We start from the raw sequence: 12,657 nt of genomic DNA on the forward strand, positions 1-12,657 counted from the left end.
AAACATGAGTTCGGAAGTTGTTGCTTTACTTATTATATATGACGCGCTCTCTTCGACAGCCGAAATAAAATGGCGAAATCGTTTCAAATCGCACGACCAACCCAAACACAATCCAACTAACACAACCAACTTGACAAAATATCAAAAAATTTTGATTTTCATCCAATCAGTTGTACAATTCGATGAAATTGGTACAATAATTGGTGCTTGTATGCCTTCCATTAGATTGTTTACAATTATGAGGAAAACGAGCGTCGCCACATCTTAAACACCAAATATGTAGGATTCTTAACGATATTTCTTTGATTGTTTGTTTCGCGTTATTCTTTTTTCTATATTACCTATAATAAAAATTACTTTCCAACATTTTTCAAGTTATAATTGAGTTGTGGACACTTTTTTCATATACATATGTATATGTGTAATATTTGATTTATATTTAATAAACATAAATAAGTAAACATCTATCATTATTTAAGTCGCCAAGCACGATTTTGACATCGTGGCGGGGGCAGCTCTCATAAGCGCGTTCCATGCGCTCATAGAAGGCATCTTTGGTCACATCGTCCTTCTCTTCCGTCGGGGCGTGGGCGCAAATCAGCGATATGGTGAAGAACCTCGCTTTGATGCGGATTGTGGCTAGACGTTCATTCACCGGAGTGAATGATAGTACTCGGTGACGGAGTCTCTCTCCCATCACGAATCCTACACCAAACTTGCGCTCCTTTATATAGCCACAGTAGTAAATGTCACAAGGACCTACTCGTCTCTGTCCTTGTCCCGTCCATCGCATTTCTTGGACGGCGGTGATGCCAGCCTTTGTTTTTACGAGGACATCAACCAGCTGGGCAGCGGCACCTTCCCAATTAAGGGACCGGACATTCCATCTGCATGCCCTCAATTCGTAGTGCTTATTTCGTTTGCAATGGCCGTCATCAAAAGAAGGGCTCTTATCCGAGGATGTTGTTGGTTTTTCATTGGAGTGGTTTTTTTACATGGCGGGTCCCAAACCCAGCGCACAACCCTATGCAGGGGATGTTTCGCCTTCTCACTTTAGCTCGCCTTCAAACGGATGTTCTTTGGCTACCCAGAGGATACTTGGTCAAAGATCGGAAGTAGTGAGCTGCTTGAGCCATGTGTAAAAGAATCGTTTCTGGCCACTTCCAAGTGAATGGCGATCAGAGAACTTGACTCCATCCTCATATTACCGAAATGAAAATGCCGTCAGCATATGTACAAATGGGATATGTTGCCTCTTCGAAATTTGCATAGAAATGAAAACTGCGCTGTCAAACTGCTGAAGTGACAGCTTTTAGCTTACAATATATGGAATACTAATTAGTTTGGCAATGTGGAGTCTCCACAGGCAATAGGCACGGCAATACAGTTAGTATGCTATAAATCTCATCCTGTCGAGATGCCCCGTTATTTAGCAAACAATTGCTTAACATAACGAATCATTTGGGCAAAGGCGTAGGGTAGGTAGGTTCTAGCTGATGTAGCGCATGCTTTGAGCTCTTGAAAATTTAATTTTATCACATTGCGAAATGACGTCGGTTAGGTAGCTGATATAGCGCACGTTTTGAGCTCTTGAACTCCTTCAATCTTTTATGTGGAAAACAAAAAAAGGATAAAGATCCCTTTGCTTACAAATATATTTCAGGGAAAAACGAAATAATAACAAAGGATAAAGATCCTTTTTTTACAAATGTACTTCTGGGAAAAATAAGAATTCATATTTTTGGACTACTATGTCATAATTGTGGCATACATTTTATATACCAATTAAAATAATAAATTTAAAATGAGCAATGTTATTTTGATTTTTGCTAGTATAAGTTCATTAAATTTAAGATTTCGTTTATTCCCAACCCAATTTGCATAATTTTTCTGCAAATTAACAATATTAAACTAAATATTAATTTTTTGAAAAAATTTTATTTGGAAAATTTACTTTATTTTTATAATATAACACAACCGTCTTAATACTCGATCTTCTAAATTTCATATTACCGAAATGAAAATGCCGTCGGCATATGTGCAAATGGGATATGTTGCCTTTTCGAAATTTTCATAGAAATGAAAACTGCGCTGTAAAACTGCTGAAATGACAGCTTATAGCTTATCATATATGGCATACTAATTATTTCGCCATATATTGTAAGCTATAAGCAATGTGGAGTCTCCACAGGCAATAGGCACGGCAATACAGTTAGTATAGCATAAATTTTATCCTGTCGAGATGCCCCGTAAGTAAAAAAATCCATTGATGTATCGAATATCACATAAAAAATCGTGGATATCGGCCGTCACTAATGCCGACTACAAATTACTGATTTAACTAAATCTCGGCTATTGTTCTTATAGTAGTTAAATTAAAAAGGACCAAAGAAGAAACTTTTAAGGTATAAGTGTTAGTGTAATCCTTCTTATGAAAGCAAATACTGAAATTGAAGCCAACGATGTGTATATTCATAGGAATATGATGCGTTCATAAGTTGTTCACATCTGAAATGTGTATGTATGTATATACTTTAATGCATTCCAATCTAAACTTTTTAGTTGCTTAGAGCATTCATGTATTATTCCATATAAGTACTGAAATTTGTACCAAATAAAATGAAAATAGTATTTAAAGTAATTATTAATCACTCCTAATAAATATTTTGCTGATGAGATTAATTTTTGTTTTGAAATTTTAATTAAATTAGGGTTTATTTGATATTTTCGTGTCGGCTTTAGTATACCGTCCCACGATTTCAGGGTTAAAAGTGTTATGGTTGGATAGGGCTGATGCTCCAGATTAAGGGGAAGAATATAGTATACCGTCCCAGGATTTCAAGGATAAAAAGGATATGGTCGGATAGAGGAGATTATCCTGATCAAGGATCGATATGGTTACAGCCGCAGGAAGCTTATAGTTTAAGAGATATTCGCGTTTAAAATTTAAAATTTGCAATATTATAATAACATTTTTTCTATATTTCAAATTAATTTTGCACTTATATGAATTTTTCAATTTTATATACATTAACACATCACTAATTCGGTTGTACACATTTATTTTATATCATATATTGCAAAAATAGCTTTTATTATACATTTAAATTATTGTTTAATTATGACTTTTTAATAACAAATTAATTTCAAACTGTCAAATGAAAAGTGTTACCTTATCGACATCATTGAAATGCCTTTTTTCCCAAAAATTCCTCTATACATTCATGTGGATATGTTTTTTATTTAATTAAATAAACAAATAAGAAATATTATATAGTAATATTATATAATAATATTATGGGAAGAATTTAGTATACCATCCCAGGATTTCGGGAATAAAATGGGTATGGTCGGATAGAGGAGATTCTCCAGATCACGAATATATATGGTTATAGTCGCAGGAAGCTTATAGTTTTCGAGTTATTCGCGTTTTAAGTTGAAAATTTGCAATATTTTAATTACAAATTTTCGATATATAAAATTAATTTTGCACTTATATTTTTCACTTTTATATACACTAATACATCACTCATTCATTTGCACACATTTATTTTATATAATATAGTGCAAAAATAGCTTTTTATAGGCATTTAAATTATTGTTGAATTTGATTATTTAAGAATAACAAATGAATTACAAACTGTCATATAATCAGTGTTACCTTATCAACATCATTTGTAAAATAACTAAATGAAATAAAGGGAACAGATTACAAAAAAATAACCCTAGTCGGTTCAACACCGGGGTGTATCAAATTTTTTTCGCGTAGAACTCCTTTGTACGTGTAAAATAACTAAAAGAAATTAAGTAAACAAATTATACCCCAAATAAGAGAAAGGAAAACAAAATATAAAGAAATTATTTAAATTTAATAAAACAAACGTGTATTAAGGCTTGTATATAAATTTTATTGCCTCTAATAATTTGACGAAAGGATCTTCGTGTCTGTTGGCCACATATTTCCGCCCAACATACTCAAAAATTAGGTCGGCGAAGTTTTCGGGATTGTTGTGGTTGTCCCTCGCAAAAAACCTTTTAATCACACGCCACTGGGACTCTACGCTGCGTATGCGTTCAATCTGCAGCCACAAATGGATTGTCCAAATCGCTGTGATTCACTTTTCGGTGTTTATACCCGTGATTCGCCAAACCATAGTACGCCTTCCAGCAATCTGTGCTTATTGTAGTTCCTGGCGCAACATGCTTCTTAATCAGGGGTATGAGCACCTCCGCAGACCTAACATTATCTGGGCATACCTCCAGCCGCAGGTCGTCGCTCCCATCCTCAATCATCCCCAACACCCAGTGACCTTCCACACTCCTGCCTAAAATGAGAAAAACATATAAGTAAGTACCTAATATTGTATATTTTTAACTTTACCTTTATTAAATTTCCTCTTCCCGAATGCTTTCATCAATTTGGATCTTTTTGCCAGGGCCACCTATTTTACCTACCGCCTCCTGATTTTCCACTTGATATAAAACTACCGCTTCGCGACAGTAATTATACCAGTCACATATGGTAGCGCTAGATAAAATAGATTCCCTGACAATACTGTTTTTCCTTACTACGTCATGTGACCAGTGCGATGCGTAGCAAAACATTAGGTAAAAAACTTGTGGCAATGGCATTCTAACATTTTCCAGCCAGGTGCCCGTGGATCGAGATATTCCGGAACGCATTCGGCAAGATCCTTTTCGGCACCTAAACGTACCGACGGTGCTATTTCCCGTCATGGAGAGCACCATCGGCAGTCTATGCACCCTGCAAGTCCTTCCTCTGGCAATGAGACCCTCCTCTTCGCAAAATAATATGCAGCTCTCCTTTGTTTGAAATGTGTTGAATATTTTTGAAATATTCCACATTCTGTTCACCTCTGACACGCTCAATTTGTTTGATTTGCGTTTATAGTCGCTTCTTGTTTCAGATCTACATATAATTATAACAAAGTATTAGAAACAATGATTTAAATATTCTTTTCAATATTTAATTTATCATACCTGATGAATTATTTTCCTTTTTTTTTCAAAAATATTTCCGTAATTTTAATAAAAATTAATATAATTATATGTCCACACGGCTTAATATTCCAAACACGAAATAATTATAAAAATGCCAAATAAAAGCAACGGTACTTTGCTTTAAAAGTAGCAGTACTTATATCCGTTAGATCGCTTTGATGTTAGAGTGGTTGTTATGCCCTCAATGACATTGCTACTTCTTTGCGTGGGCGGCCTTCGGCCGCGCTTCAAAAAAATAACCCTGGTCGGTCCAACACCGGGTATATACATTTTTTTTCTCCCGTAGAACTCATTTTTACATTGGCAGCCACTTAAATTTTTTATATTTTTTTCATGTTTATCAACGATTATGTTTCCTGTATTTAGGGTATAATATTACTTAATATATATTTTTTTTTATTTTAGTTTGTAAGTATTTTACTATAGTAACACTGATTATTTGACACATTTATTTTTACAAATGATGTCGATAAGTAACACTGATTATATGACAGTTTGTAATTCATTTGTTATTCTCAAATAATCAAATTCAAAAATAATTTAAATGTTTACTAAAAGCTATTTTTGCACTATATTATATAAAATAAATGTGTGTAAATGAATAAGTGATGTGTTAGTGTATATAAAAGTGAAAAATATAAGTGCAAAATTAATTTTATATATCGAAAATATGTAATTAAAATATTTATTTATTTTATTACAAATTTTCAACTTAAAACGCGAATAACTCGAAAACTATAAGCTTCCTGCGACTATAACCATATATATTCGTGATCTGGAGAATCTCCTCTATCCGACCATACCCATTTTATTCCCGAAATCCTGGGATGGTATACTAAAGCCGACCCAATATTATATATGTTGTCACCTAGTATACAAAAAAAACGTATTATCAAAAATAAATGGAAAGCGCTGACAGATATAATAACCAAAATTTAACCATTTTATAACGAAAACTCAAATTTTGTTTCAATATCAGTGCAAAATAACCAAAAAATATAACCACTTTATAATGAAACTCAATATATTTTTTTTATTTTAACGCAGAAATGAGTACTACGCGAAAGTGCTTCAGTCACCCCGGGTATTCGCTCGACCAGGGTTATTTTTTAAAGCGCGGCCAAAGGCCGCCAACGCAGAAAGGAGTACTACGCGAAAGTACTACAGTCATCCCGGGTACTCGCACGACCAGGGTTATTTTTTTAAAGCGCGGCCGAAGGTTGCCAACGCAGAAAGGAGTTCTATGCGAAAGTACTTCAGTCACCCCGGGTATTCGCTCGACCAGGGTTATTTTTTTAAAGCGCGGCCGAAGGCCGCCAACGCAGAAAGGAGTACTACGCAAAAGTACTTCAGTCACATAAACCCCAAATGCAACTCTGCAAAAAGCATAGATATGGCAACCCAAAAACTGGATAAGTAGTCAGCTTGACGAACCGCCATTTTTCCTTCTTCTTGGCGCATCATGCCGACTGCTAGCACGCTTCATAATTTTCGCTCTCCATTTCATTTTCAATCATCAACTTTGTATCAGTATTTTATATTTTAATAAATCTAAAATTATTGTGGACATCCCACATATTGTTGACTCCGACGTGATCGAAAAATGACGGAAAAAGAAACGGTAAACCAGGTAATGCAAAATTTGCAGCATCGGGGCCAATTGGCAGAGGACATCCAAACCCGCAACGTGGAAGTGGCCAAAGTTTCCATCAGGATCCCACCATTCTGGCACGCAAAGCCGGATGGCGCAGGTCGAGTCGCAATTCATTGCGGCAGGTATAACGAGCGACAAAACAAAATACCACACCGTCGTGGCCGCGATCGAAAGCAACGTGCTAGCCCAAACAAGCGACATAATTCTTAATCCACCGAACAGTGACCTGTATACCACGCTAAAAAATCGTATAATAACACAATTCGCGGATTCGCAATTCACAATTCGAATTTCCATTAACAACGAACCGCTCGACAAAGTTGCCCTGCTCGCGGACAAATTAGTGAGGTTAGCGACACCCCACACGTACACGTAGTCGAAACTCCAAACACAGCAACAGCCAATCTATCCAGCATCGAGCAGCAGCTAGCCGAAATCACGAAAGAGATAGCCTCAATAAAGGCGAACATAAATCGTAGGCCTAGAAGTCGCAGCAGAAGCCGCCGTTTGATGAGATCAAAATTGTTTTGTTTGGTGGTATAGGCTCCAGGCAGTGTGTTCGTTGTCTCCCAAACACAGAATACCACCAAGGTACACCACAAAGACAGTAAAGTATGTTGAGCTAAACACTATGGTGTGGGCTTGTTTCTCGTATGCTGGCGATGGTCCAATCTCTTTGATCACTGGCATTATTGACCAAGCAGTGTGCATTAATACATTGAAAGATGTAATGCTACCGTATGCTAGTTGGAAAATGTCCTTAAAATGGACATTTCAGCAGGATAATGATCCTAAACATACGAGCAAACTAGCTAATCAGTGGTTTGCATCTGAAAACATCTACGTGATACCATACAATCTCCGGACCTACACCCAATCGAAAACTTATGGGGCGATGTCAAGAGATGCGTAGCAACAGCAAAACCATTAGAAGCACAGAGATTTGGCAAGGTTTTAAGGAGGTATGGGCTCAAGTCTCTGTGAAGCGTTGTAGGGAGCTTATTGATTCCATCCTACGTCGATGCCTAGCCGTTATAAACAATAACGGATTTACAACAAAATTTTAGACCTTAGGAAACATATTAAATATGAAATATTTACTGTTTCTTTCATATTCTTAGATTTTTCGCCTACTATTTTCTTGAACAGCATAATTTTTCAATTTTATTTTAATTTAATAACTGTATGTAAACTAAAAAAATTATTTCGTAGATAAAACCGTAAATATATCATACATTAATTAAAAATTAGGTTTTTTTTTTATAACTTTTTGATCGAATATTGTTCTTATCATGTGATTTGACTGGTAAACAGTTAGTAGTCACCGGCACTACTATTTTCGTGAAAACAGCTATGTATGTAGAAAAAGTTGTTTTATAGTTAATATAGAAAAGAGAATCACGCGAAAAAGCAAACGAAGAAAAATTGTTAAAAATCCTACATATTTGCTGTTTAAGATGTGGCAAGGCTTGTTTTCCTCATAATTGTAAACAATCTAACTTTTTCAACGATGAGTGTGCTAAGTGATTTTTAAATTAATAAATTAAGGTAAAATATACGAAAATAAAAGTGAAATGTGAACTTATTTCAATGTTTAGAGTGTATATTTAAATATACAGAGTAAAAAACGTGGAAAAATTTAGTGAAACATAGAGAAATACCATGTGTTATTAGTGCAAATTTTTTAACTTTTAATTGTGAATATTTAAAAAAATAAAAGTTATTTTTATATTATTTTTGGATATTTCTGCTCTGGAGAGGCTCCCCTATCCGCACATACCCCATTTATACGGAAATTCGGTTTTTTTTACCCCTCCGCCAAAGTAATCGGAATCGTGCCTGCATTTTTTATACACTTACATTTCACTTCAATATTTCTACATATTTATTTTTTATTAATATTTTAGTTATTTGCTTAAAATAAGCATTTTATATTTTACATAAATATTATTATACGCACAATAACAATAAGTGTTCCGTGTTGTCAAATAATAAGTATTGCCATATCTACACATTTATCAAACGAATAAAAAATAGGTTTATACGCCAAATACATATATCATCATCCCTATTCTTGCTATATCATGAGTAAAAAGCAAAAAGGAGGAAAAAAAAACCTGACACACCCCGGTGTTGGATCGGCCAGGGTTATATTTTTTTGCCGCGCCGCGCTTCAGTATTATTATTTGTTTTCCTTATTTCTTTTGGTCTTTGGGTAAAATATGAACGTTAGGTAGCACTGATTATTAGTTAGATTGCAACCCTTTCATTATTGTATGAACAAAAGTTGAATGTTTAATAAAAGTTATTTTTGCACTATATATATAAAATAAATGGTTAGAAATGAATTAGTCAAGTGTTTGTGGATATAAAAGCTAAAAATATAACTATAAAATTCATTATAAATGGGAGAAACACGTATTTTAAATAGTTGCATTTTTGAACTTTAAAGGAATTCTATGCGGAAAACTGGCAATGTGTTATTTATTTCTTGCCACTGGGGTATTATTAGTTTTCTTTATTTTTTTTTGGTTTTCTTTTAAAAAATATGTACATAAGGCAACACCGAATATTGGTTAGAATGCAACCCTTTTGTTATTGTAATAGATCAAAAATTAAGTATTTAATAAAAGTATTTGATTTGGAGGACTTCCTCTTTCCGCGCATACCCATTTTTAAATCGGGGGATGTTATTCTAAAACTTATCCCGAAGCATCAGTACGGTTTCGAGAATTTGGAAAATTAATAATATAAAAGTAATTTTCCAAATTATCGAATAACTCGAAAACTACTTGACTGATAGATTTTTTTATATCTGACTGCCTAACTTTCTTCGTTTTCGTCAATGTATTTGTTTTGTTTTTATTTTTGAGAGTTTTTGGTTTGAATGGTTAATCATTAATAATAATAATAATAATAGGAGTAATTCTAAACTAAATACTGTGTTGAAGTTAATGTTTTTGTAATTCACTGCTAACTATAGTTTGCGGCTGGATGTCAATAGAAGGTTCTATTAAAGGGCCCCGCTCCCTAGTTGTATGCGGCCCTTGGGGTTCTGGGAAGACTACATTGCTGAAGAAGCTTTTCAAAGAATTTCCTCAGACTTTTGGTTTTAGGATATCACACACAGCACGTTCTCCAGGCGCCGGAGAGAACATGGTGTTAATTATTATTTCGTTGACAAAGATAAAATGGAGGAAAAAATAGCTAACAATGAATTATACAATGTAAAAGACTTTTAACTAAGTAACGAACGAACGAAACAATAGAAACCACATTTTTTTTAATTAATTATGTAAAGGTAATTGTTGAAGTTGTTTTAGCGGCTGATCCTGACAGTTCTTGGTCCGATAAAAAATTTTAGTCCGGTTACTCGACTGTCATGGGAACGGTCAAGGTAATTGTTCATTATGGTGGTATTCTCATGTAATCACTTCAAAAAATCGATTTTTTTATATTTTGACAGTAAAACCTATTGGAAACATGCTTTGAAAAATTCAGACCGAAATTCATAGTATTTGATAAGTTACAGCTCATAGTCGCCGACGTGTCGTAAGCGACTGTCTACCTGTCTTAAACGTATTTTTCTCGAATCATCATTTTCTGAAACTGTCATGGTCCTAAAACAAAAAGTATTCAACCGATTGCTTTAAAATTTACATATAGTCTTCTACTCATCTGTATATATCGTCCCTACCAGAATTGTTTATTTTCGAAAATATTTTCATATTTTTTTTAAAAGATTTTTAACGAAAAAAACAAAAATTTCCTTACTTTTTTTTGAAGTTCGACTTTTTTTTTAATGAAATTGATTATATTTGGTAGGGTCGATAGCCGCAGAACTACTGAATATAATCCGTTCGTTTTTTTATTTCAGACAACATGAACAGCCGCTATCGCCATGACCAGTGAACTACTTTTTTTTGTTGGGGACTACTTTGATTTAAAAAAAATATAAATTAAAAATGTAAAATAGGAAAAAAAAAAAATTGGGAGGAATTTATTAATTATGCTACTTTTCCATTTGTATCATCTTTCTAGGCGAAGTGATTTACGGAATTATATATTAGAACTATATGCTATTAGACTTCAGAAATAGTTTTAAGAAGTGTTGGTTGATAAACATCTGAGTGAATCCGGTTATTTATAAAAATCCAAATTTTTATAAAGGCCATTTATACCATGTTCAGACGATTTCGGCTGTTGAGTGGTTTATCCCACTAATCTTATAAATTTATCAAGATTTCGCCATACAAAAATGACAGTTCAAAATCACTTCATCGGAGTGATTTGAAACTGATCCACGCTAAATCTCTCTGTGCGACTCTGATTTTCCGCCATCTACTTGGCAGCATTGGAAATCTATTACATTTTCACAGCTGATTTAGACACTACAAAAAGGAAAAAATGTTAGTAACGTAAGTCACTAGTATACTTACGTGGTATAGTATACGTATGAGATCGAAAATAAAACCCACTGATTTTCACACTCGTTATAAAATTTATTTAATTACAAAATTTAGGTATATATGTATATATACTCTATGTGTATATTTTTATTGTTATGTTCTGCGGAACCCACTGCTGCACACGGTTGACGAACTTGGTGATTCACTTCACTCCCGTCACTTGGCGGTTTTAATAAGAAATAAATTTCGGTTAAAAATGAAAAACTAAATGTCACGGACGACTGCTTTGCTTCACGGATGCAAGCGGTAAGAGGCCGATCCCGGTCGGATCAATCCCTTTTGAAGGTTTGGGTGGTGAATAGATGCTGATTACGATCGTGATCGTGTGGTTGTTGTGTTGTAGTGTTGTAGTAATGATCGGTGTTAAGTACTGTGTTTGATGCGTGTGTGTGTATTGGTGTATGCTGTGAAATGTTGTGTGATGAGGTGTTGTGACGTGACGTGATGTGATGTGATGTGACGTGACGGGAGGTGATGCGATGTGAGATGTTGCAGTTCATAGGTCATGTGAACAAATGTAAACAAACAGATTCTTATTAGAGCAATAAATGTAATTTCTGCTGAAAATCGACTTCCCAAATGAAAAAATGCGTTCATTATTTCCATTATATGGAAAATATTTAAAAGAATACGGCTTTTATTACAAAATACTATATGACAATGTTTTCTATTGATAAATATTGAGCGATGTAAATTCTTGAATGGCAAAAACAGCTGTTTTTAATCTTTTCAAGGGCAGTAAGAACACTATTGGGTTATGAAATGCTTAAATGTAATGTAATCTTTTAAATTTTCGGTCTGAACATGGTATTACATTTTAAGAAACCTTAATATCAAAAACATCCTTGCTGAATTCCTTGTTTCTATAGATAAAGAATAGAGGCAGGGTAAAAGGAAAGATTTTAAGATTTATTTTTACGTTATATAATTTTGTATAATGCAATTATGCTCACTTATTCGACCTTTCTGCTTCCATACTCTTTTTTTATTATTTTGCAGATATCGTATGGTACATCCATCCAAATTCCCCATACGCACAATAAACCTCGATTGCGGTTCGCACTGAACAAGAGATATTTTTTACGGTAAAAGTTTTTGATGTTTAACTTTTATTAAAAGGAAGAAACATAGATAAAACCGTTTTAGCAATTGTCGAACCAGGAAGTTTTTGTAGTATGGACAAGAAAATGTCGTCGTCTTCGCAGCCACGTGTATTAAAAAAAAAACATTTTCGTGTAAAGCATCAAAAAGTAAAACTTTTTCGTGCCAACGAACCGATTCTGAGTGTTTTTATGTGGGGCATTAATCACACGGTAAACATAAATTAATGTTCTATATAACAGGTGTAAAACTAAAAATGTATTTATTGTTTATAATTTCAGATAAATGAACTAAGTCATGTTAATATTCCTGTGATGCTTTTGCCAGATGACTTTCGTGCATTCTCAAAAATCAAAGTTGATAATCATCTTTTTAATAAGTATGAATATAAACAAATTTGCGAGTAACACA

At 34.1% G+C, this 12,657-nt stretch overlaps 1 protein-coding gene across 2 annotated transcripts in view; it reads left to right on the forward strand.

Moving 5' to 3' along the window:
* The first annotated feature begins 2,339 nt into the window (after window positions 1–2,339).
* LOC126765693 (phosphatidylinositol 5-phosphate 4-kinase type-2 alpha) overlaps window positions 2,340–12,657 on the forward strand; it is a 42,804-nt gene continuing 32,486 nt past the window's right edge. The window contains exons 1-4 of one of the 2 annotated variants that reach the window (XM_050483422.1): window positions 2,340–2,521; window positions 12,145–12,230; window positions 12,292–12,458; window positions 12,528–12,625. In XM_050483422.1, the coding sequence (XP_050339379.1) occupies window positions 12,321–12,458; window positions 12,528–12,625 (236 nt within the window). In that variant the 5' untranslated portion in view covers window positions 2,340–2,521; window positions 12,145–12,230; window positions 12,292–12,320. The remainder of the gene's footprint in view (window positions 2,522–12,144; window positions 12,231–12,291; window positions 12,459–12,527; window positions 12,626–12,657) is intronic. The other variant, XM_050483423.1, reaches the window with a different exon arrangement.

The sequence above is a fragment of the Bactrocera neohumeralis genome, unplaced genomic scaffold, assembly GCF_024586455.1.
Source record: "Bactrocera neohumeralis isolate Rockhampton unplaced genomic scaffold, APGP_CSIRO_Bneo_wtdbg2-racon-allhic-juicebox.fasta_v2 cluster11, whole genome shotgun sequence".
NCBI lineage: Eukaryota > Metazoa > Arthropoda > Insecta > Diptera > Tephritidae > Bactrocera > Bactrocera neohumeralis.